The 27,926-nt window shown below is 33.6% G+C and overlaps 1 protein-coding gene across 3 annotated transcripts; it reads left to right on the top strand.

The window, feature by feature from the left end:
* Positions 1-18: 18 nt before the first annotated feature.
* Positions 19-27,468, top strand: LOC113114622 (interleukin-1 receptor accessory protein-like). Of its 3 annotated transcripts, none has more exons than XM_026281502.1 (12): positions 19-270; positions 1,671-1,697; positions 6,540-6,628; positions 11,349-11,631; positions 12,804-12,990; positions 14,968-15,133; positions 16,196-16,267; positions 16,351-16,483; positions 16,566-16,714; positions 17,592-17,735; positions 20,698-20,841; positions 26,645-27,468. In XM_026281502.1, coding segments are annotated over exons 2-12 (2,076 nt in total). In that variant the 5' UTR covers positions 19-270; positions 1,671-1,695; the 3' UTR covers positions 27,352-27,468. The 3 variants fall into 3 exon arrangements, with proteins under 3 accessions (XP_026137287.1, XP_026137289.1, XP_026137288.1); XM_026281504.1 differs by lacking the exon at positions 26,645-27,468 and adding an exon at positions 22,105-22,941; XM_026281503.1 differs by lacking the exon at positions 1,671-1,697.
* The last annotated feature ends 458 nt before the right edge of the window (positions 27,469-27,926 follow it).

Here is a 27,926-nt window from a genome sequence, read left to right as displayed (position 1 = left end):
AACAAAGTTATCTTGTTGCAAAAATGTATGAGCTGAGCTTGTAACTCAACAGCAGCATGCGCAGTGACGTCGGTGATTTTAACGTCACATCGCGTCGCGTCACGTCGCGCGGCCAGACGCGGATTTTTTTGTGGGCGGAGCCTGAACTGATGCGGTCTGATGTGAGACGCGTTTGTTTCCATTCACATGGAGAAACACAGAAACGTTCGTCGCGCGCAGAAGCGTCAAGATTTAATCGGGTCAGAAACAGCAGCGGAGCGACGCGAGCCGGTGGGTCTCTCTAATTTCATTCGTGCTGTTTCCTGAGGGTCATTTTGTGAGCTTCACCTCCTCTCTTCAGTGTCTCAGAGAGAAGTGTCTCGAGGACCACTGCTTCAGTCATTCTGTGATAACTTCGGAACTAACTATGTTTACTTCTGTGTATAGTTTATCTTAATATATTGCTGAGATATGACAGATGATGATGTGTATAATGATGGAAAAATATATTTTAAAGTATTAAATATTGATGGGGGAACAAAATGTGTGCGAATAATATATTTTTTTTTTTGACAAGGTTGTTTGATTTAAAATAATCTGCCCCACATTTAATATATAAATGCATACATACATACACACACATATACATGTATGTGTGTATAAACAATAAAATATATTTTATTATAATAATATTTTGTTATTTTGTTATTATGCAGGTGCAATTTGATAAAATGTTAAAATATCTAAAGTATATAAATATCTTTATATTTTAAATATGCTAACATATTTGTAAATAACTGATACATTTAAATAAATAGTTACTTAAAATAAGCTCTTCAAGTTTTTCTATAATAAAAAAAAATCTATACATGTTAAAATATATAAAATATATTATAGATATATTTTTAACATATGTTTATAAGTGATTAGTGATTAAAACATTTTTAAATGAATAGTTAATCAAAATAAGCACTTCATAATGGACACTTCTGACATCTCACAATATCAAAACACATACTTTCATTCTGTTTAGTTACTGTTGTTGCTTGTTGAAGGTTATTAAATCTTAAAAACGTGTGATAATTTGAAATATGCCATTTTAGGAACTGAGCTCATACTATTGCATTTGATCAGGAAAATATGCAGGAAACAGAGCTTGGAAATATTATATGCTGGAAATCTTATGTGCATAATAATAAACTGGTGAAAGTGCTGTGGCGGTCCTGTTGCAATTTAATGTTTTGGGAGAAAATAAAAGCATCCTTGTACCATATAAATCAAAGTAGCATGTTATTTCCATCTGACATAGTATGAGTGCATTGTTTCCACATATGTTGCCTGATTCATAATCATGTTTAACTTATTCTTGTGCATGCAAGCGTTCATCACACCTGAACACACACTCGTAATTCCAGCGCCACTCTCAGGTGAGATGGATGTGAAATATGCGCTCGAGCGCATCGCGTTGATTGGATGAGAGTCCGGCCGGTTTGCCTTAACGATTTACGGTGACGCGCAGAGGGGCCCGTTAAATCATCCCCCGTCCCGGCTGACAGAGAGAGAGAGAGAGAGAGAGAGAGAGAGAGAGAGGAGGTGTAGTGGGTTAGAGACCAGCAGACAGAGACAGAGAGAGATCAGTGGAGACGGATGGTTTGTGTCTGTTCTGCTCTAAGTTTGTGGTTCTGTTGCAGAAAGATCCGGACCTGAGACGGCAGCATGTGAGTAAAGCCATCTTACATCTTACATCTCAACATCACAGCATCACAGCATCACAGCTTCTGGATCTGTGCTGAAAAATGAAGGCATTCAGGTTTTGCATGCATTGTGGTTCCAATGTTTATTACTGATAAAAGTAACGTAGAAACGTGGGATATGTTGCTATTCTCAATCTCAACCACATTTATAGACCACTTTAATATCCTGTCATTTTGCACAACAATGATCTTTTGTGCATTATTTGCACTTTACTAAAATGCATAAAATTATTGTGTTTTGTATAATGTTTTTATGAATTATATAGAATTTATTTAAATATATATATATTCTATAAAATATTTCAATTGAATGTGTAATGCTATATCAATATAATTTGTATTTACAATTTTATATATATATATATATATATATATATATATATTAGTATTTTGTATAATATTTGTATGAATGCTATACATTGTTTTTAAAAAACATTATTTTAAATATTTGAATTAAATGTGTAATTATATATTAATATAATTATTAATGTGTATATATAAAATGTAATATTTTTTTTTATTTACATTAATGTAATGTAACACACACACACACACACACACACACACACACACACACACACACACACACACACATATATATATCTATATAATCTGTCTGCATGTAATCTTATTATACTAAAGCCTTTATTCATCATTTTTAAGGTATGACTACAGATATAATTGATCGTGTATGTATAGTTTTGTGTGTTTGAGATGTTTTGGGTGTGTTTTGCTCACTGTTAGTCACTTTTACATGACTAATTGCTCATTTACTATTTGTTGATTCATCTTTTTTTGTTAGATCTCATTTTCAAGTTCTGCATCTTTTTCTGGACTATCACGATCAATAACTCCAATCACATTTTTAATATATAGAGTTGGACAGTGTAATATTATGATACTAAAATCCATTTTCATAATCTTGTTGATATTGTAATCAATTAATGTTTATGTATCAGTGTTATTTTAGATTCATTTAGATACTAAAATAGTTTTAAGCATATTTTGAATAATTTATTTTTCATTTTAGTCTTTTTTAAATGTTCTTTTATTTATTTATATTTTTTACAAAATGTCTATATAATATATCTTTACACATTTTTCAGTTGAAGTTATTTTAGTACATCAAGTTAAATTAAGTGCATGAGAATTATAAATATTGCCTTGAACATTAGCAAAAAAAATAAAGAAAATTACATATTGTGTATTTTATTAAAGTTAAAAATAAATAATGGTTTTAGTTTTTAGTAAACTATAATTGCACTGTTATGTAAGTATTTACAATTATGACACCACAACAGAAAAACATACACTGGAGGAACACAGGAACAAAATAATATGAAAAAATCCCCAAATGAGCTCAGTAGTGTATGGTGAATTCCCACCATGATATAAAATCAGACGTGTGTGTGTGTGTGTGTACAGTTACGTGACTAATTGGCCACTTACTCTCCGCCGATAGATTATGTGCCGGGGTCTTGTGGCCCCTGAGGCCCGTCTCGTCCCCCGTCCGTGCGTCTGTCTCTGGACGAGCACGGCATCGATCACACATAATCCGATTTCCCCCCAAAACAAATAATGAAGCGTTTCTGGAGCTTACCCTTTTAAGTAATTTAGTGATTCGTTCAAACCTGTGCGAATCGATGAAGTGGGTTTTGAAAGATGAGTCTAATGAATTCCCATGATGCACTAATTTCGCCCTAATGCATCTCAGCGAAATTAAAACGCACATTTGTGACGCTCACATAAGCAGGATGGAGATTTTATCTGAATTGCAGCGTTTGGAGATGATGTCGTTATTTTAGACTCATCACACTAACTGCTCTAATTAGGTTTTCGATCGTTTTATTTAGTCTCTGCTGAGATTTTGGGTCCGTCTGCTGCTGCTGGTGTGTGGCGCGTTGTTTCACATTGTAATTCATTTCTTTATCCAAACAAAACTACTTAGTTCATTTACAGTATTCAACTTTTTTAAGCTTTAAAGACACACAGCTTATTTAAAAGGCCAGTTTAATTTAATAATTAATTTATTTTCAGCAGAAGAATGAAGAACATGAAGAACATTGGGGATCCAAACAGACCCTATTGTCTTTCATTGCACATGCAAAAAAAAAAAAAAAAAAAAAAAAAAAAAAAAGATATATATATATATATATATATATAGCTTTTGTTTTAAATGCATGCAATTTTAAAATGCATTTAAATGTGAAATCAACTCACAATTTAGCTTTTATTTTTATATATTCAGTTTTCATTGTAACAATATCTTTTTCAGTTTTAGTTATTTTAGAATTTTAATTTTAATTTATATTTTATCTAATATTTATATTTTATTTTAACTTCATTTCAGTCACCGAAAACTATTTTTAATAGTTTTAGTTAACAATAGCAACACAAGATGCATGTTTTAAATACTTGCATTTTTAATATGCATTTAAATCTGTTTGAGGAAATCAATACGTTTTTTTAAATATATTTTCAGTGGTCATTTTTATTTTAGTTATTTATATATATATATATATATATATATATATATATATATATATATATATATATATATATATATATATATATATATATATATAGATATATGTATATATATATATATATATATTGTTTTTTATTACTATTTTATTTTATTTTTTTTTACATTTTTTTTATGTCTTTGGGTGAACTGTCCCTTTAATTCTAAGAGGTAGAAAATTATTATGGAAATTGCAATTATTAAACTAAATAATCAAAGCAGAGTTCAGTGGGAATAGTTAAGCGCTGCATAGATCAGGGCCATAAAGTAATTAATAAAATAATAATTAATAACATTTAATAAAATGAAATTACACTTAAATATAATAAATAAATGTTTAATATCTGACTGTGTGACCACAGAAATGTAAAAAGACTGACATATTATATCCAGTGACAAAGGCTACGCTACCTTTTTTGTCCTTTTAAAGCAAAAGGTCAATCAATGACTTGAAGTTAAAACGTCTTAATAATGGATTTGTGTCTTTTTTAATTGCCTTTAATTCTAACTGTTTTAAAATCATTTTAAATAAGTCAATTTGTAAATAATTTTCAAAGTTATAAAATTGCTTGTTTTATTTTTGTTCTTCATGATTATTTGACTTTCTTTTATGTAAAGCACTTTGAATTACCACTGTGTATGAAATGTGCTGTATAAATAAACTTGTCTTGTCTGCCTTCTGTTAAACTCTATATTATTTTAGATAAAAGCGACCATTATCTAATAGTCATGAATCTGGTGCAGTTTGATTCCCCACAGTGTTCAAGACATGGTTACAGCCTTGGCATAAATATGATAAATATATGATATGAGGCCATTAATAAATCATTAAGTTAAAGGCTTTTTTTTTCAAACCCATTTATTTCTTATTATGAATCACTGTGTGTGAAACCATTTGAATTTTTTATCGTTGGGTGTGTGAATGATTACTCGGATGTTGGTAGGTGAGTGTGTGTGTGTGTGTGTGTGTGTGTGTGGTGCCATTACAGGCCAGTAATGTATGTTGCCGGTTGACAGTGAAGAGAAGGTTGCTGTCCAACACCATCCATCTCTCTCTCTCCGTCTCTCTCTCTCTCTCTCTCTCTCTCTCTCTCTTGGCACAGGATGGTTCATTCATTCAAGGGCGCAGGGTTTGGTTTTAACATTTGAAATTCAATCAAGCTTGCCCATATGTTCATGTACAGTGCCACTTACTGTTGGTCATTTGTTCTTGTTTAGAAACTGTATTTTAGTCAGTATTTTCCCACGAATACAAATCTTAACTGAATATTAAACTACAGTTTCTGTATATATAGCTTTTGTTTTAAATGCATGCAATTTTAATATGCATTTAAATGTGAAATCAACTCAAAATTTAGCTTTTATTTTATATATATTCAGTTTTCATTGTAACAATAGATTTTTCAGTTTTAGTAATTTTAGAACTTACATTTTTATTTATATTGTATCTAATATTTATATTTTATTTTAACTTCATTTCAGTCACTGAAAACTATTTTTAATAGTTTTAGTTAACAATAGCAACACAAGATGCATGTTTTAAATACATTGCATTTTAAATATGCATTTAAATATGTTTGAAGAAATCAATACTTTTATATTTTCAGTTTTCATTTTTATTTTAGTTTGAGTTTATGTAATTGTATTGTTTTTGTGTTTTTATATCTCTATAGCTTTAATTTTTATTTCAGTTCAATAATTATTATTAATAGTTTTAGTTTTAATAAACAAAAACAACACAATACATGTTTTAAATGAATGACACTTCAATATGCATTTAAATATTTTTTAAGAAAGTGTTTTTTTTAATGAATCAGTTGTTCCAGTTCACATAATTGACTCTGACTCTGAATGATTCATTTATAAATTATTCTGTTCAAATCCTCGACGTCAACAACCCATTTGCTAATTATTGCACGATTATGACTTCAAATTTGACCTGTTTTGTTAAACTGATATTTTCAATGCAGTAATATTGTGAATTTAGTTTTTACTGCAATTAGATTTGATTTGTAGAAATGATTCAGTCAGTTCTTAAACTTTAACTACATGAAAACATCTGAATCTGCACTCGTGTTTTAACACATGCATCTTGCTTTTCTTTCTTATTCCATTAATTCATCCTCCTCCTCTAGTGATCTTAAAGCTCTCGTGTAGTAAAAACACCTTCAGGAATGTTTTATGGAGTCTGATAATAAACCGAGTGAACGTCTGATGAAATGAAGGCAGCCGATTGAACACAGACTCATTTTCTCTCTCTCTCTCTCTTTCTGTCTGTCCAGGATGCCGTTGGTCTTCACACTTCTCTGCCTCTGTGTTTTAAAGATGGGCGGCTTCTCAGCATCTGTCACTCAACCCACCGTCCAATCAGGTGAGAGTCCAGTGATTGAGCGGCTGTGATTGGTCGGTCTGTGACTGGTGAAGGATGAATCCTCTATTGCTCTCTTGCCCAGAGACTATATCCATCCTCCTAATCTATCAGGAACCAATCAGATCTCACATTTGAATAATTGATCCCCTCAGCAGCATCACATTAGATCTTCCCACCAATCAGCAAGAGCGTCTCCAGAGGTCTGTGTGTTAGATCTGCATCTAGAAATTGTGCTGAATGATGCAAAACATGAATAAAAAATAGAACGGGTTATTAAATCTGGTGTAAATGTTTTTAAGGCTGATGGCAACTGTTGTTTTCCAGCAATTTTTTAAGCTTTGATTATCTAAGGATGATTGTTTTGCATATTTTGAGGGACAAATATATATATTTTTTTGGTTTATAATTTGCTGCTGTCTGCTCGTTAACTAAAACCAGAAAAACTAAACAAAACCTAAAAATTACAAACTGAAATAAATATTTTATTTCAGCCAAGGCAAAAACATTTTTTAATTTAGCTTAACCCTTTAACTGCCGCTCGACCAAATGGTTGAGCACATTTTGAGGAGTACCTAACTTAATTCAAGCTGATTGAGCCATCTCTACCATCTGGTAGAGGTATGTTAAGCCAAAAAAAATCAACAGCATTTGTCACAACATTTCTTCTTTGATGGATGTCAGAGAGAAAGAAATCACTCCTGCCATGTAAACTGTTTTTGGTGAAATTTTGCAAGGTAAGCATATTTTTTTGACATATTACACTGTAAGAGCCCTAACTTTACAAAATTATTTTACTTGGTGCCATGAAAAAACTTTAGTATGTTTTCAATAATTTTTCAAAAACGTGCTCAACCAAATGGTTGATTTGTCACTTTATGGTAAACGTAGAAAAGCTAAGCTAATGTTTTAAAAATTATGGGACGTGTTGGAAAAAAAATACATTGAGTGTGGTAACTAATGACATAAGGAGATAAGAAATGCAAACAAAAAATGCTTTTTTCTTGGTGGGGCAGTTAAAGGGTTAACCTGAAGTAGTGAAATGACTAAAAATAATAAAACGTTTTTATAAAAACTATAGACGTTTTAAAATAAATTGATTGAAAATGACAAAAACTAAAAATAAATAAATCTGAAAAATAAAATCTAATTCAAAATATTAACAAAAATTATACTAATATACTAAATTAATATTTAAATTTAATACGTTAACATACATGCAGTATTGTTTTACTATTATTATTAATGTAGTAGTATTTATTTACATTTTGAATTTCCTTTTATTTTTAGATTTGGAGTTTATTTTAATTTTAAAACATAAAATATTAATTTAAGTAAAACATTTAACAAAATCAGTTTTGTGCTTTTGTCATTTTTATTATTTTTTTCTGTTTGTTTTAATATTTCTAAATAGCTTATATAATATATTCACTTATTTACTTAAATTTCAGTTATGTGCCAAGTCAGCATTTCTAAATTATCTTGTAATTTTTTCATTTAATATTTTCATCATATCAAAGATTTTCATCTAATATTTATATTACAAAAAATATTTATGTTTAACCTCATTTCAACTACTCAAAAAAGTTTTCGATCTTTTTAGTTTTAATAAACAAAAACAATGCCAGATGCTTGTTGCATGTCTTAATGGAGAATTGATTTCCTCATTAAAAAATAAAACCAAATCGAGTGAAAAGTTTCTAACAAAATCTTTTTAAACAACATTAAACATTCAAAAGGTGCTATAGAAAATAAAGTTTATTATTATTATTATAAAAGCAGACAATACGTTTGTGCAATCTTCCAAAATGAGGTTAAACATCTAAAAACATTTCAGTGATGCACCGGACGTTTCCCTCTGAGTGTGTTTTGTGGGCTGCGTCTCAAACCGAAGGTGTTGCCCAGTGAGTCGATGTCTTGACAGACGGCGTGAAGTATAAAAGCGCCTCCTTAAAGACAGCGGCTCTCCGAGCTCCTTAACGTTACGTCTAATGAGCTAGAACACATTCGAGCGAGTTCCAGCAGTAACCAAAAAGCACAGAGACCTCGTATTGATACATGAATAATGCAACAGCAGCTATTTTCATGTTTCATGCAGCAGCTGTATCACATGTGCTGTTATATGTCATAATATTAGCACGGTCATGAGATTACGGGCCGGGTGCACCTCTGGAAGCAGGGGTTAATTAAAAACGCTTGCCGCTGCAGGACAGGAAATGGATTGTTCCAGAAGGGGGTCATTTATAACGGCGTGCATGGTGTGTGTGAGCGCTTGTACTAAGACACTCTTAATAGGAAGACTAATCCCCTCCCAGTCACAAAGTGACAGAGCAATTACACACACACACACACACACACTGCTGGTTCTCGCCCTCCGCCGGCCTACAGACAGATCTTGACATCACCTGCCTGTCTGTGTGTGTGTGATATGAATGTGAATCTGTGTGTGTGTGTGTGTGTGTGTGTGTGCAGTTTCATTGATTTGGGATGGTAATTTATTTAAATAGACTTTTTGACATTAGCAGGATCAGCATTTAAACCCAAACAGAGCACCTTATCTTTCATTATTTTACAGAAATTGCATTTTCATAAGTGTGTTTTTGTTTGCGTGGAGCATGTGTAAATTAAGCATGCCACGATGATGCATGCAGTATTTTTTGTAGCATTATTTATATGCTGCTATAGTAGTTTTACATGTCTTGAATTGGCTTTTATTTACATTTTTTTATTGTTTTTATTTAATTTTTTTTTACTTTTTTTATATAGCTTTATTTGACTTTAACTTCAGTTTTAGTAATTTTAGTTGTATTTTATGTTTTTGTTTTTTATTATAGTTTTAGTAATTTTGTTACACTTTTATAATTTTATTAGTCTTTTTATATATTTCTATATAGCTTTCTTTTTTTGTACTTTCAAGTTTAATAATTTTGTATGTTTTGATATCAGCATTTTAACTCAAACAGATGACCTTAACTTAGATTTTTATAATTCCATATTTTTTTATTTTTTTATTTTTTTTTTTTTCATTTATTTAAATTTTCGATTTTTAAATATGTTAACTAACAGTGTCGTGTAAACATGGCTTAAGAAGTGAAAAGTGGAGGAACAGACAAACCAATTCAATTGAGAGAGTCATTTAGGTTCGAACTGCTCTGACTGATTCAAAATCCTGACTTTGATCATTCAGTTTTGACATCGCTTGTTATGATATTCAAAAGCACGTAGTGATGGGATAAATCGAGCTTTTAGTATCTCTGACCCAGTGAAACCATTGCATCGCAAAAAGATTCAGTGTTTTGGAGCACTCCATTCGGATCGTGTATCACGAATCATTTGATTTAGATCGGAACTTCAGCGGAAGTTCGCGAATCATTTGAATCATTTGAATCATTTGAATCATTTGAATCATTTCCGGACTTCGAATCAAAATAGTTTTTTCTGATTGATTTATTTTAATAAACTGTACAAAACATCAAACCATTAAGGCAGTACTGTTAAAAAAACAAACAAAACAAAGTGAATAACACTGATTGCCATCTATAATTTTGATATTAGTTCTGTTTAAGTGTTTGTTATGCAGTGTCAGTTTGATTTGGGATGGCAATTTATTTAAATAGACTTTTTGACGTTCAGCAGGTTCAGCATTTAAACAAATCACCTCATCTTTCATTATTATACTGTACTGCGTTTGCATACTGTAAGTGTATTTCTCTTTGCATGGTGAGTGTGTGTGTAAGAGAGAGAGAGAGAGAAAGAAAGAAAGAAAGAGCATGCCTAGGTATTAATTTCATATTGATGCATTAGTTGCTGATGTGTGAGTTTTAAGATGTAATTGGGTCGGCCTTTCTTAATGTTTTAACTTTTACACCATGTTCATGTCATAAATTTGATAGCTCAATTACCTAATATTGATTTGCACGCAATAATGTGTGCATGTGTGTGTGTGTGCAAGGGTTTGAGTGTATAAGTCACGTTTGAGACCATGCAGAGGATATTTTATTGCTCAAATGTTTCGCTTTCATAGCTCAGGTGATGTAATGGAGTTATTAGTTATGTTTGGTTGAAGTGCATTACCAGTCAAAAGTTTAGAATAATTATGATTTTTTTTTAATAATGCCAATAAATAATCTTCAGTGTGAATATCTATTAAAAAGTAATTTATTTCTGTGATGCACAGCTGTATTTTCAGCATCATTCCTCCAGTCTTCAGTGTCACATGATCTTCAGAAATCATGAAAATATGATGATTTACTGCTCAAGAAACATCTCTAATTATTATTAATGTTGCAATCATTTGTGGTGCACAATATTTTTCAGAAAATAATTCAAAAGTTTGGCGTAATAGAAAGATATGAATTATTTTATTCATCAAGGATGCATTCAATTTATGTATATTCTGCATTGCATCCAAGGAATTAATTACATTTTAAAAATATTATTACTTAGAAAACAGTTCTTTTAAATTGTAATTATATTTCAAAATTTTTACTGTGTTTTTGATCAATTAAACGCAGCCTTGTTTAAGCAGAACAGACATTTTAATAGTGTATCAACATAGTTTCTCCTAAAATTACACGAGAAGAGTAAAAACAAACATAGTTGCAGAACAGAGTTATAAAATCAATACACAGCAGCTGAGATCACTTGATGTTGACTTTGAGATCATGCATCTGAATCTATGAGATTACGGAGGTGTGTTTCTGAGGATGTTTGTGTGTTTCAGAGCTTCAGTGTCATGACTGGGGCGTGTGGAGCGAGGGTTCGGTGCGGGTGTATGACGGGGAGGTGGCGTATATCTACTGTCCGCTCTTCTCTTATCCCACGCTCTACAGCTACAGTCAGATTCAGAACAGCAGTCTGTCTCTGCTGTGGTACCGACACACACACACACACGAGCTGGAGCAGCCCATCAACCTCAGACTACACACACTGCACAAAGACCGCGAGTACCTGTGGATACAGCCGGCCTCGGTGCAGGACGCAGGACTCTACATCTGCATGCTCCGGTAAACACTCACACTGTGCGTAGAGATGTGCACAGCCACATGCATTCAAAACTGATTAAACAACTAGTCTTAAGAAAGCTGGATTAGTCTGGTTTAGAGTGGACACAAATACTGTGCATCACATTATGAAGTGTAATGGGTTAGTGAATGCCCTGAGTATCATCACTAATTCCTGCAACCCGTAATGAATTCATAAAATCAGCTTTCAGTGGCATTTTGTACTTGTAAGCTTCAAAAGCAGGTGTACTATAATATATGTGAATTATTTATTCAAATCCCATATATGTCAAAAATATAAATGACATAAAAAATGTAAATAATATAAATTAAATTAAAATAATTTCTAAATATAAATGCATTACTAAATCATGTTAGGAAAGAATGAACTAATGAACGAAAGAAAGACTATAAAAATAATATAAAAGTATAAATAAACAAAGGTATAAGTATATGGTTTATTTATTTATTCGTTTATTCATTTGTTTATTTTAGATGTTTTATTTAAACATGTATATAAACATAACCATATGCACATAATGATATATGATAGTGTATGATATAGTATTATAATATAATATCGTGTGAAAAATGTATAAAAATATACAACCAGATAATTCAGGTAATTTCAATATGTTGTGTTTATAATATAATATAATATAATATAATATAATATAATATAATATAATATAATATAATATAATATAATATAATATAATATAATATAATATAATATAATATAATATAATATAATATAATATAGGGTGAATAAATTTGGATGTAAATAGAAACTTAGAAAATAGCAAATCCATCATGTAAGGAGTAGGTTAGGATATAAAAAATAAATAAATAAATACATAAATAAAATAAAATACATATTTGGATGTTAGTATGCAGCCAAATCACGCATCTAATTTTATTATTAGGTATAGGTTAGTATATAAATGTATCTAATCTAATATAATAATTTATATAAATATAAATGCATTTTATTTAGATCTAAATAAAAATGTGTAACCAAATCATGTATGTTATTTCATAATATAATATAATATATAATGCTGGTTATTTCATCATGTTAGTGTTAGATAAGTATAACATATATAATATAAATCTGAATATGACCGTGTGAGCAGTCGTGCAGGTTATTTGATCATGTTTTGTGTGTGTGACAGCAACATTGCCTCGTGTGTGAAGATCGGCGTGAAGCTGGAGGTGGTTCAGAAAGACGGAGAGTGTGACCTGAGAGCTCGACCTCACCTGAACGTGACCATCCCGATACAGAGCGAGCGAACCCTCACCTGTCCAGACCTGAACACACTCACGCTGCCCAACAGCACACACTCCGTCAGCTGGTACCACGTGAGTCCATGTGTGTGTGTGAATAAACATCGCAGACTATCATAATTAAATATGATGCTGAAAACTCATCCAACCGTTATGAAGCAAATGAATTTCTTAATCTCCAGAGTCGCACAGCTAATGAACTGAGAGGACGTCAACTCAAACAATCAGCATCATTCAGTTTAAAGGTTGTGCGTTAGCAAAACTATAAAAATGCTAATTAGCATGGGTAATTTGTCTGTTTAAAGAGTCGTATAATGCAAGAAACGAACTGTGGCGATATGAACAAAGATGCATTAACTATATGTTGCCCTGGAGCACAAAACCAGTTCATGGTAAATCAATATCATGTTACAAAATGTTTTCATTCATGAATTATAAAAATGTAAGTTTGGAGCGTGCACTATAAAGTCTATGTTCAAAAATGTGAGGGACAGTTAAGGGTTAAGTCTCTGGGGTATATTAAAAAAAAAAAAAAAAAAAAAAAAAAAACATTGTATGGGTCAAAATTATAGATTTTTCTTTAATGACAAAAATCAGTAGGATATTAGGTAAAGATCATGTTCCATGAATATATTTTGTAAATTTCCTATTGTAAATATATTAAAACTTAATTTTTGATTAGTAATATGCATGGCTAAGAACTTCATTTGGACAAGTTTAAAGGTTTTTTTTAGATTTTAGTATTTAATTAATACTTGTATGACTGAAAGTTTAGTTTGTTCCCAACATACCTTTGAATAAACTTACATTGAAAAGATTTTAGTTCTGGGATCAATGAATCAATAATGTGGGTGATGTCATATTTTCAAGTGGCGTATTCACAGATGTTTTGTAAACTAGAAGCAAATCTTGCAACCGCTTCTTCTTTCAAAAGGAAATGCAGCAGCAGTTGAGAGAAAATATTTAGGGATCCTGCAGAGTACAAGGCTTGGTCTTTAGAGAAAAAAGAGCCATTAACTACTAGGCACTAGTTTTCAGGGGCACTTGTGGGAATGAGATCATTCGCCTTGAAAATGCAGCAAATAAAAGCAGCACTGGAGATGTGTGCATTCAGCTTCAAATACATTGTGCCCTGATCAACCTAGAAATCTGTATTCCTTGTGCAGCTTGTTAAAGGTCATTTCAGTCAAATGACAGTGTTTTAACTGCATTTTCATGGTGCAATACGTATAAAACACAGAAAGCTGTTGCTTGTGGAGAAAACCGTTTTGAATTTTTGTGGCAATTTATGAAGAGTTTTGCATGTAAAAGTAGACAGGGTATAGATAAAATAAGAGATCATACAAAATGCATGCTATTTTTCAGTTAGTACTGCCCTAAATGAGATATAAATGTTTACATGTAGTCCACAAGACAAAAAAAAGAGCTGAAATTATTAAAATAACTTGGGAGTTTGGGAGCCCTTGGTTTAAGTAAATGGTTTAGTTTAAATAAATTATAAAAAAAAATTTATAATTTCAATACTTTAATTTTATGTTGATGTACTAAATGTTTAGCTTTTGAATAAGGTATGTTTGTCTTATTGTATGATTTTAATGTTATTTTTGTAAAGCTCTTTTGGGCAGCGTTTGTTGTTTAAAATATGTGCTATATAAATAAAGTTGCTGGCTTTTATAGCTGAAAAAAGCCAAATGTTTAATATTTTCAGTTAACTTTTAGATTTAGTTAACAATCGCTGTCAGCTAAACCCAATAGAAAAAATTTAAACATTAACCAAGATTTTTATTAAGTTTAAATTCTAAAATAACCAAAACTGAAATAAAAGTATATAAAAACAAAAGAGACAAATAAAAATAAATAAGAGGACTAAATAATAAGAGGACTAATAATAAGAGGACTAAAACTAAAAGTAAAAAAAAAAAAATCTAAATGAAAACAGAAAATGCTACAAAGACTAATTAAACGCATAATATTTAGGACTGACATCTTTCTTTAAGAAACATGAATCTAGATCAGTGTAGGTCATGCAGGCTCATGTCTGTTTCTCTGTAGTTCTGCAGTACTCATCTGTTTCAAGGACACCGAAAGCTGAAAGGAGATGATCTGGTGATCTACTGGATGATGGAGTCGTACACAGGCCTCTACACCTGTGTGGTTTCATATCAGATGAACGGACGCATGCTTCAGTTCACACGCAACATTAATGTCACTGCTGTTGGTACGGTTCTCTGGTCTCATCTAATCTCTTTTGTGTGGAAGCTTGTTTCTGATACAGAATAAAAACCTAAAAAATATCATTGCAACTTTTTATCTCACAATTCAGACTTTTTTTCTCAGAAGTGCAAATCTAGTGATTCTATTTTTTTTTTGCAATTCTGAATTCATATCATGCAATTCTGAATTCATATCTCACACATATCTCACCATTCTGAGCTTATATCTTGCAATTCTCAATATCTCACAAAACTGAGTTCATCTCACAGTTCTGAATTATTGTCTTGCAGTTTTAAATTCATACCTCACAGTTCTGAATATCTTACTAAAGATTCTGAATTCATATAATAATTCTGAGCTTATATCTTGCGATTCTGAATTCATATCTTGTAATTCTAAATTCATATCTCGCAAGTTTGTCTCAAAATTCTGAATGATTACAATTCTGAGTTTATTTCTCACAGTTCTGAATTATTATCTCACAATTCTGAATGAATATCTCACAATTCTGAATTCCTATCTCACAATTCTGAGTTAATATCTCACAATTCTGAATTCCTATCTCACAATTCTGAGTTAATATCTCACAATTCTGAATTCATATCTCACAATTCTGAGTTAATATCTCACAATTCTGAATTCACATCTCACAATTCTGAGTTAATATCTCACATTTCTGAATTCATGTCACAATTTCGAATTCATATCTCACAATTCTATATAATAATTTTGAATTTATATCTCAATTCTAAGTTAATATCTCACAATTCTGAATTCATATTTTACAATCCTGAATTTATATCTTTTTTATTATAAATTAATAGCTCACAATTGAGTTTAAATCTCCTTTCTGTGTTCACATCCCACAATTCTGACTTTTTCTCTCAATTCAGACTTTCACTAAAAAATTCTGACTTTTTCTCACATATCTCACAACTGGGAGAATCATTTGCAGAATTGTGAGATAAAAAAATTGCAACTAACTTTTTCAGTTTTTTTATTTGTGGCAGAACGTATAAATTAATTTGACCTTGTCATAAGGTTTTCACACATCTTTCTCCTGTAGTTCCTAATATTGGCAGTAAAGTTCCCATCATCCTGAATCCCGCGAGTAATCAGATCTACACGGTGACTCTGGGTGAGCATCATCATCATCATCTTTTTTTGCTGTTTTTGCCGTGTTTTCTTCTGTATGCTTCAGTGAACGTCTCTGCATTGCAGGAGATACAGTGACACTGTCCTGTCGTGTGCATCTGCCTCACCTGTACGAGGAAAAGCACCACATCTGGTGGACCATCGATAAAAAAACCTTGGAGCAACTCGCTGACCCACGATTCAGCTCACCTGAGGCCACGTACGACATGTTTGTGTTTTTCTCACTTCTTTGATCTGTCCCTATCTCTGTTTTACTGACTTGTGTGTGTGTGTGTTTCTAGGCTTCTGTCATATGAGTACGGTGACGAGATGAAAGAACGAGTCCTGAATGTGATGGATTTTTCAGCTGATGACCTGCAGAGGGAGTTTAACTGCTCTGTCAGAAACAGCCAAGGGTTCAACACCCGCCGAGCCGTACTGAAGGCCGAACGTAACTATACACGCTAACATGACTAGCACACACATGCATACTCAAATGTGTTCAAATCTCATTTATTTCTGTGATGCACAGCTGTATTTTCAGCATCATTCCTCCAGTCTTCAGTGTCACATGATCTTCAAAAATCATTCTAAAATGCTGATTTTCTCCTCAAAAAAACAATTCTGATTATTATCAGTGTTGATAAATAGCAGTAATAAATATAGGCAGCTATTTAATTTGTAAAAACACATTTTATGTGGGAAAAATTGCAAATATATTTAAAAACAGTATTGTTACCATTGTAAAAAAATCAGAAATGCTTAATAAACATGAATTAAATATTTTTCTTATTTTATTTTTCAGGATACTGTGATGAATAGAAAGTTCAAATGATCAGCGTTTATTTGAAATAGAAATATTTAGTTACTTTACACATGTCTTTACTGTCGCTTTAAATAAATTTAATGCACCTATACTTTTATTCAGCTTACTTTCTTTGAAAACCAAAACTATATTTTTACATTGTTGTAAGAATAATGCTGTATATCATTTTCTTCATTTATTTAAGTTTCATTGTTATTGTAATCAATTTAGTTTCTTCCACTCTAAATTTAGCATAAACATGCTGCTGATATGGCATTAAAACAATAAATCAGTTAATTTATTGTACTTGCCAAAAACATTTTTCAATTCATTTGGCACTTGTTGTACAGTATGGTTGTTTTGGACCCTGTATGCCCGTATGTTTATTTTGGAAGCAGATGTTCTCAGAATGTCATTTATGAACTTAATTTGTTTAAAAAAAATTTTTTTTGAGCAGATGTCAATTATGCATTTGAAAAATGATTCTGTGTGTGTGTGTGTGTGTGTGTGTGTGTGTGTGTAGCGTACGTCCCGACTCTAGAGCTGGGCTGTGGTTTAGGAGTGACGCTGGCGCTCATGTTGATGATGTTCGTCATCTATCACGTGTTCTGGCTCGAGCTGCTGCTGCTCTATCGCTCGTGGTTCGGCTCAGATGAGAGATACACAGGTGAGAGATACACATAAACACATATATGACCCGGCTGGAGCACAAAAGCAGTCATAAGTAGCACAGGTATACTGGTAGCAATAGCCAACAATACATTGTATGGGTCAAAATTATTATTTTATGCCAAAAATCATTAGGATATATTTAAAATCATGATCCATGAAGATATTTAGTAAATTCCCTACCGTAAATATAATACAAATTATTTTTGGATTAGCAATATGCATTGCTAAGAACTTAGTTTGGACAAATTTATAGGCGATTTTCTCAATACTGCAGCCTCAGAATCCAGATTTTCAAATAGTTTATTGTCCTCCTAACAAACCACACATCAATGGAAAGCTTATTTGTCAGCTTTCAGATGATGACCCTCATGACTGGTTTTGTGGACCAGGGTCACATATTCACTGACCCTGACTATGTCTTCTGTATATGACTCTGTGCTTCATGGCTAGTTGATAGCTGTGTACACATTCATGAGGATGAATCAAGAACATTGATATTTATTTAATTTCTAAAAATATTGAAAAACATAAATCAGTTTAAAGAAATATATTTGTACAATTTATTTATTTATCTATTTACTAACATATATATATATATATATATATATATATATATATATATATATATATATATATGAAACTTATAGAATGCATTAATGGAAGTCTAAGGTCTTAAGGCGGTCGCACACCGGACGAGACGCGCCGAGTCGCGTCGCGCCACATGTAGGACAACTCGAGGTATCGCACACTGGACGCGCACATTCTATATGCGTGAGCTCAATTTCGCAGCAAGATGGGAGAGTTTTAACTTCATCTATTATTTTAATTTTAAATATGTGATTTTAATTGATAAAAGCTGAGTTTTTAACGTTAATTAATGAAAAGAATCTGTGTTATTATAATAAGTCTGTTATTGTTTTGTTGTATCTGTTGTCTAAGCAACTGTGCTGCTGAAAACGTAACCAAACACTTTGTAATGTTTTATTTGAATGAAACAAGTGTACTGAACTTTAATTTCAGTTTCAGTTTATAACATCTGGGTTTTTTAATATAAAACTATGCGGATGGCGCTCTGTGGCGCGGCAGAAATTTGAACAGCGTTCTGAGTCGTAGCTGGGCGCCGCGGACAGATGCCGAATGGCGCCGCCGGTGTGTGTACAACCATAGAGAATAATGTGTTCGAATTTTAAAGACGTGGCGCGACGCGAAGCGGCGCTGCGCTTCTCGTCCGGTGTGCGACCCCCTTTACAGTCAGCAGTGGTCATACTTCACTGCTGTTCATGTTGATTTTAAAGATTTTGTAATGTTATTATATGTAATAGTTATTGTTATTGATTGACCGATACCGATACTTTTTTTACCGATACCAATTATTTGCATGTTTATGTGCCCGATAACCGATATGCAGAACCAATATTTATTTACTGTTATAAAGTAAACAAATGACTGAGTGAAGTAAGAACATACTTCCCTTTGGTTCTTCCTCTTTTCAGTCATCTTTCTTTTTAAAAATGTGTTGAAAATTAGTTTTGTATTATATACAGTTGTATTTATTTAGATGTTTATTAACGAAATAATGGTTATATAGTAAATGTTGATACAATTTAGGGCGTTTTTAAATGAGTGAATCTTGTTAAAACTTCAATGCAGTGGCCGTGCTGGAGCATTTCCTGAACATAAATCCGCTGAGTGAACAGCAATATGAAAGAGGATTCACAAGACAAATGATGATCACAGACAAAAGAGAGAGAATTCAATTATTTCGCTTTTATTTCTTATTTCTCATTAATGGCTGCATATTATTTAATTCAGGCAAAGTTTATTTTACATATCTCCGTGAGTTGGTCTCTATTTATTAGAGCCAAGATGCATAAACTACATATAAAGCATTTATGTAATGCATCTAATTTGTGCATAAATGGCTGTTATGCTAAATAAAGTTGACTAACTACAGCAAATAAAGTAACTGCATGCCATTGTTGTTGTCTCGTCTCCCCTCAGACGCTCTGTAATTGTGATCCTGCACGCAATTCTCAAAACACCCACAAGATAGCACGTTTGTCAGTGAATCTGATATTATAAAACCGATATGCGATTATGGAAAAATGCTCAAATATCGGTAAAATATCGGTATCTCGATTGATCTCTTGTTATTATTATCTGAAATATATATATTTTTGTAATTAAATTATAATGATAACTTAATGCATCCTTGCTGAAGGTCATCAACCCTATACATTTCTATTACCCCCCCCCCCCAAAAAAAGTGATATATCCATATATAGACTCCAAGCTTTTGAATGGTATAGTGTAAAATGTTATTTCAGATATATTTCAGATATATGCTGATCTTTGGATCTTTCTATTCATCAGAGAATCCTGAAAAATTATTTAACTGTTTTAAATATTGATGATAGTAATAATAACAATAATAAGTTTCTTGAGCAGCTAATCAATATATCAGAATGATTTCTGAAGATCACGTGACACTGAAGACTGGAGGAATGATGCTGAAAATACAGCTGTGCATCACAGGAATAAATGACAGTTTAACAGATATTCACATAGAAAACAGAAAACTATTTATTTTAAATAGAAAAAATATTTCAAAATTTTACCGCATTTGCTGTATTTTGGATCAAATAAACGCAGGCTTGGGGAGCAGAGGAGAGTCCTTTAAAAACAAAACAATCTGGTAGTGTACCTATATACATAATTTTATATAAATTGTAAGTAACTTTTTTTTATGGTTGAAGTTAACTATCACTCTCTGATCGCAAAGGAAATACATAGTATTGCATTTATATTAAATACATTATTGCAATAAATTTAATATAGTAACATACTTGTGTTAGTATTTTATAGTGTAGCTACCTACATTTTTGTATTGCTCTCGCTCTCAAAGATCAGACTGAAGTTTAACACTAATATTGACTGAACTCTGTCTGTGTCTGCAGATGATAAGCAGTATGACGTGTACATCTCATACGCTCGCAACAGTGAGGAGGAGGAGTTCGTTCTGTCCACGCTGCGTCGAGTCCTGGAGACTGAGTTCGGTTACTCTGTCTGCATCTTCGACAGGGACAGTCTTCCTGGAGGAAGTGAGTATCTCATGACTACAGTAGAGCAGGGCTTCCCGAACAGAGGTTCATCAAAGCGGCTAAATTCACTGTAAACAAGCTGCAAACTCCATCTGTGCTGAGAGTTTAACATGCATTTGGGAACACATACCTTTAATTAATTCACATTTACAAAACTGACCACTTTTTGTGGACAGATGTTTACAGCATTTTACAGATATCCTGCCAAAATAAACCTGAACATTTGAAATTGTACAATTTCACATTTATAACTAAATGCATAAAATAAAGTAATTATAAAATCATTGTGAACCATTAAAAACCAGATGTGATTTTAAATTATGGAAATATTAAAAGTTTGGGAATTCCTGCTCTACACAAGTACGTGATTATAGAAACATTTGCAATTCATGATAAAATACAAGTACATGTCAGTGTTATTATAGCTAAAACCATTCAAATTTAATATTAATATTTTTTTTTTAATGAAACAATGCTGAAATGCTACAAAATAAAGATAAGTAAATGAACAACAAACTAATTGGAAATTAGAAATAAATATTTTTTTTAATAAAAACTAGTGTCCTCAAATGATTAATCCCATTCAAAATAAAAGTTTTTGTTTACGTATTATGTGTGTGAACTGTGTATATTTATTATGTATATATCATACATAAATTTATATATATATATATATATATATATATATATATATATATATATATATATATATATATATATATATATATATATATATTATACATAAATTATATAAATATATACATGTTATTTTGGACTTTTATTTTGGAATGTGATTGCCAGCACTAATAAAAACTAAAACTCTAATCAAAATAAATGTAACCTAAATGGTCATATTTAAAGAAAAATTATAAAATAATAAGGCAATGAAATAAAACCCAAAACAGAACTAAAACTCAAATAAATTAAATGTAAATAATTATATTACAAAACTAATGAAAATGATGGGCGCACAAATTGGCAAAAATTTTGTCATCAAAATAAAAGCTTAATAAGACAAAAGAAATAAAAACTATTCTAAAACTGAAATAAATTAAATGTAACTTGTAGTTTTGCTAAAAACAATGAGAACAGCCCTTAACAAAATAAAATGAAACTTGAAATTGTAAAAATAAAAGGTAATTGTAAAGATTAGTACTGAAAACTATCATTTTATATAAATGATACAAAAATCAGTGTCATGTACAACTAGTTAGTTAAACTGTTTGATGACATGTGTGTGTGTGTGTATGTATCTGTGTGTAGCTATAACAGCTGATACGCTGAGGTTTGTGGGTCAGAGCCGCCGGCTGGTGGTGGTTGCGAGTCCGTGCAGCGCTGTCCGCGGGACACGGGCTCTGCTCGAGCGGACCAACATGATGCACGGCCGCAGCCTCAGGGTGGTTCTGATCCAGTTCAAACCGTTCAAGGGGAAGATCTGGTTCAAAGAGCTGCGCCAAGTCGGGCTGGCACTGACGCTCATAAGCTGGAAGGGCCAGAAATCAGCCCCTCTGTCCTCACGCTTCTGGAAACAGCTGCAGCTCGAGCTGCCCATGAGGAGGGACACACAACACACACACACCCCGCTACAGGACATCACACAACACACACCCGACACACAAAACACACGTCAGGCAGAAGAGAAACTCATCCATCCTTATTCTTCAAGTGCCTTATAGACAACCAGTATACGTATCCTGTGAGCCTTTATTAGTAAAGTGCTTTTCACAATATGCATCATTTCAAAGCAGTTTTACAGAAAAAAATAAAAAGTGGATGTCATATAGGATTTTCAGTGTAGATTTCTACTATTATCGTATTTAGTCGTATATTGAATTTTATATTTTTAGTTTCCATTTTAATGTTTGGTTTTGGTCGTTTTGTGTTTTTAATTAATACTCACACACACACATTTTTTATTTCAATTTCAGTATTTCTGTTGGCTGTGGAGGCAACATATCTAATTTCCATCTAAGTTACTTATGTTATTAAGCTTTCATTAGGGATTCACAGTGTTAATTTAGTATTTTAAAAAGATTTTGTAATATTCATTTTCATGCAATACATATATTTTATTTTATTTCAACTTTTTAGCCCCTTAACTGTTACTCACATTTTTGAACATTGACTTTGTAGTACACAATCCAAACTTACATTTTTATAATTCATGAATGAAAATATTTTGTAACATGATATTGATGTACCATTTACATGGTAATGCAATGTCTGATTTTAAAATGGGTTTTAAAGGATGAATTTTGAGATTTTAAGTTTTCAGTCGATATATAATTTCTGATGATTTCTAAAAAGTGATAGAGAAAAAGGCAACAAAGAAATCTTTTTTTTTAAACAAAGGTCAAAACTCCAGTTATAATTTAGATTTTTGAGGGTGCACTCTTGTCATAAATTAATCGATTACTTTTCCTACATAATTTTTAACAAAAAATATTGGTAAAATATATATTTGGGAGTCTTAGACCTTTCCAACGATATATAGTCTGTCAAGATTAGATTAGATTTAATTTTAATATAATGAAGTAACTGTAGGCGTCCCACAGAGGGGACGGGTGACAGTTAATTAATTAACAAAAATTAATTTGAATAGTTTTAGTTAACAGTAACAATACTGGGGATTCCCAACCTTTGTCGGCCAAACTCCTTTTGAGCTAAAATATTCACTTTAATTATACACAAAAATTTTAGGTTAATATAAAAAAAAATTTACCAACATATTTCATATTCTCCATTCTCTAATGGCCATGAATGATTAAATAACATGCAGCTAAAAAGATTGTAGTGCACTTATCTAGTAACCTAGATTACAAACGCCACTTCTGTCAGTGTCTGACTCCTGAAATAGTGAACTAAAGAAGGACACTGTGGCTTCCTCCATAGACTTACATTAGAAAATCGTTGGTGATGAAGTCTCAGTTCAGATCAGAGGTGTGAAGAGTGTTACTGAGGCTATAATGCAATTCATAATAATTAATTCCCTTTTCATGCTGCACAACAAACTTCCAGCTGTTTTCATTCAGTTGCATTTTACTCTCATGTCACGCATCACTGAGTTCATCTTATATGACCATGTCATGTCCGGTATGTTCTGTGATCACATTTTTTAACTGATTTGATAAATAAAAAATATTTTAGCATTTACATCAGTTTCATTGATTTATTTCATCAATCATGTCCAGATGATTTCACACTGAATCCGATCATCCCATGACAGCAACTGACGTCTGTGTTCATTGTTTACACCCATAATCACGGATGATGAAATGTTTGCATAAGTGTTTCCCTTCAGTCATCAGTGAATGGAGGAAGTGAAAAAAACCTCAGCCAATCACTAGCCGTCTTTCCCTGGTGAATCTGGTTTAGTGTGTGTTTCTCAATGTCTGGAGAAGTCAGAACAACTCAGTTCTTATTCTCTGGAAAGAAAAACCCCACAAAGGTCAAAATATATTGAAACCGTGTCAGTAATTTTTCCATTGGCAATTCAAAAAGTTCAAAAGGCATTCATATGTGAATATAGTTTACCTAAAAATGTAAAAGTGCTGTGTTATGGACTCATATTTTAGCTAAAAGCAATGGTTTGAAGTTAAAACATCCTAATGATGTATTAGTTTTTTACAAACACAAAGTTTTTGTCTTCTCAGGATGTGAACTGATGGACTGGAGTGGTGTGGATTATTGTGATGTTTAATTTTGTTAATTGAATGGTTCATTTGTAAAATATGTATATGCGGCAAAGCTGGAAAAAAAAAAAAACATTGTGGCAATGATCATCCCAAAATGCTTCGGTTACTTAACGTAACCCCGGTTTCCTGAGATAAGGGAACGAGCGTTATGTATGTGAAAACTCCCCTTTTCCTTTCATCTGAAGCCTGATTTGTTCACGTTTGTGTAGCTGCATAAACCAATGGTGCTTCAGCCCACCAAAAAGGGCGAGTCTGACCGCTATAGAAGTCAGTCCGTAGCCCAATTTATCAGATCATTCAACTAAAGTGACGATCATCAATTCATGCAGCTTGTAGTGTGGCAAGTGACATAATGCTCATTCCCTTATCTCATGGAACTGAGGTTTACATTAAGTAACCAGAGCTTTCCCTTTCGAATGTTCACTCTTGTTATGTATGGGAACTAATCCAATCCCACCGCACTACGAGCAACCATTACAAGCTTCTCTGCAAGCCCAGTGTTAGAGCTTTTATGAGGGCCCTAAGGAACTTAGGCATTATCTCTCCCCAAGCTTGCCACTTGCCTTGCAGAGCACCAATTGAGGAATAATGACCCTTTTTGGCCATAGAGCCTTCTTGTGGATGGCGTCCTTGCCTTAAGAATGGTTTGCTTACTCTCGCTGGGAGCCTATCAGACTCCCGTCAGGGCACCAGACATGCACGCTCTGGGCAGGGATGCCAAATCATGCCTTTCGCCTGGGGCTACCTTGCCTCTGGACAGCATGTCCGCTTCCAGGTTCATCTTTCCCGGCACATGAACTGCCCTTAGTGAGAGGAGTTCTTTCTGTACCCAGAGAAGGAGGCGACAGGGACCAATCCAGCTAGATCCACGCCCGCATTAGGGCGGAGTCTAGAACCATTCCCAGAAAGTCTGGGCAACAACTGGTTCTTGCATGGGTTGATGACCAACCCGAGGCGCTCTAAGTGACTGAGCATCAGCTCTTTGTGAGCGTTCAGTTCCCGTTCTGATCTTGCAGTTCAATAAACGGATTCCCGTATCTGCCTGATAGGGGACACAGCCATGTCTATGCACTTCGTAAAAGTGCGTGGGGCCAGGGACAGTCCAAAGGAAGGACTGTATACTGATAGGCCACTCCCTCAAACTTGAATTTCAAGAACAGTCTGTGGCAGGGGGCTATGTGGATGTAAGCATCTTTCAAATCCAACGGTAAAAATGAATTTTCTTGACAATCATCATCTTGAACGACTGGTGCATAAACAAGCTGTTCAGATGTCTGAGATCTAGATTTGGTCTGAGCCCGCCAACTCTCTTTGGGACGAGGCTGAAAAAGCCTGACTTGCTGTTCGCTGGGGGCACTATTTCTACAGTGCCTTTTGAAAGCAGTGCTTGCACCTCCTGCCAGAGAACAATAACTTTGTTGTCTGGGACAGAAGTTTGAACAACGATTCTGAAGCAAGGGCGGTCTGCGAGCGAACTGCAGTGAGTAGCCTCATGAAATTGTTTCCAAAACCCAAAAGGAGGAGGAATTTTGCTCTTTAAAGTATGTCAGTCCGCTATCACAGCAGTAAAATATTCAGGCATGCACTGCATTTGCAGGACGTGACCGGCTGAAAATGAAACTCTATCTCTCAGAGGTGTTCAAAGAGGTGAGGAGTGAAGGGGAGTTGTTTTTGGAGGCGTTCCGGCCGAGGCGAGAACGGGACCCCACATTTTCCTCTCAATAGCGGTCAGGTCCGCCCCTTTTGGTGGGGGGAAGCGCCATTGGTTTGTGCAGCTACACAAACGTGAACAAATCAAGCTTCAGCAGAAAGGAAAAAATTTGTTTCTCACACATAACGGGAGTGAACGTTCGAAAAGGGAACACAAGACTCCAGTTAAATCTCAACTGTTGCAGCTCAGATGAAATAATAAGAACTCCTCTTGAGAAGTACATACTTTATATTTGTGAGCAAAGGATTACAAACTTTGTACTTAACACATGAATATAGAATGATAGCTCTCAAAGTTTCGAATCGTCAAAGACACTTTTCTGTCACTTTTGATTATTTTAATGGATGGAGGCGCAGGTGTAATCAGCACCTGTTGTGTGTGTTTCTCTCTCTCTCAGATCTGATGGAGTCGGTTCTCAGGTGTATGCAGGCGTGTCGGCGGCTGCTGGTGGTGTTGAGCTCGGATTGTTTGTGTGAGAAGAGCATCAGTCTGCTGGAGTGTCGTCTGTGTTTGTACCTGCATCACGCGGCGCGTTTTCCCATCATCACTGTGAGACGACGCACGATTAGCGCCTCCTGCGGCGACATCACGCAACTGCGCAACAACTCCACCTCCATCCGCTGGCACGACACGCGCTCCGAGCGAACCAACTCACGCTTCTGGAAACTTCTGCGGCTCGCGCTGCCTCTGCGACCACTTGCGCTCGGGAAAAGACTCATCGATAGCACTTCCTCCCATTCGGACCTGGCGTCTGTCGCGACACGTTACACACATGCGCAGACCGTCTCGCTCAGTCAACGTAGCAAAGGGGGGCGGAGCGGAATGAGACACCAGAGCGTACGTGACAGAAGTGGGCGGAGCTGTGAACAAAAGGGGCGGGGCTGCGCAATCTGCGTGAGCTTTCAGGAAAGTCGTCGAATTTGGGGCGGAGTTATCGCTGCCCATTGGAACACACACCTGCATCAACCTGTAGCCAATGGGACGATACCTCACGCCACACACAACTCCAACACTGAACCCGGAGACATCCCTGGGAACGATCTTTGCCCTTGTGAACCAATCAACAACAACCAGACAAATGAGCTACAAACCACTTACTGTTGACTCACACTGCTGCACAACGAAACAGCTATTACAAATATTATGAACGAAATGTTGAGATCACAATAGCTTTCAGGTAATATGTAAACACAGACCATGAATACAATAAACTAAATAATATCAGGCTGACCTTTGAACTGAGATTTTTTTTCACAGGCATGCTTCACACTGTATAGTACAGAATATATACTGTAAACTGCATGTTTATTATGACAAGTTATGTCCTTTTGCTAAAGGATTTGGATGTGCAATCAATCACTCAATCAATAATTAATCTCATCATTTGGTGGCATTTTACAACAAGCCAAATTCTAACCTGCTCAATATATAATATAATATAAAACAATAAATAATTTACTATAAAATATAATCAAATATCCAAAATATGTGCAGCTTTAAAAAAAAAAAATACTAGGGTCAAGTTCTTGCATTGTGAGATAAAGTATTCCAAAGAGTTGCCAAATAGTATGTCAGCACTGCTCAGGGCCCGACAATGTGAAATATATTTATGTAATGAGCACACAATTGCCTCCAATTATGATTTTTACGTTATGTGGAACCTTGCACACACGGACAGA

The sequence above is a fragment of the Carassius auratus genome, chromosome 15 (genome assembly GCF_003368295.1).
Source record: "Carassius auratus strain Wakin chromosome 15, ASM336829v1, whole genome shotgun sequence".
Lineage (NCBI taxonomy): Eukaryota > Metazoa > Chordata > Actinopteri > Cypriniformes > Cyprinidae > Carassius > Carassius auratus.
The sequence above is the reverse complement of the archived record's forward strand: the minus strand, read 5'-3'. Positions and strand labels throughout refer to the sequence as shown.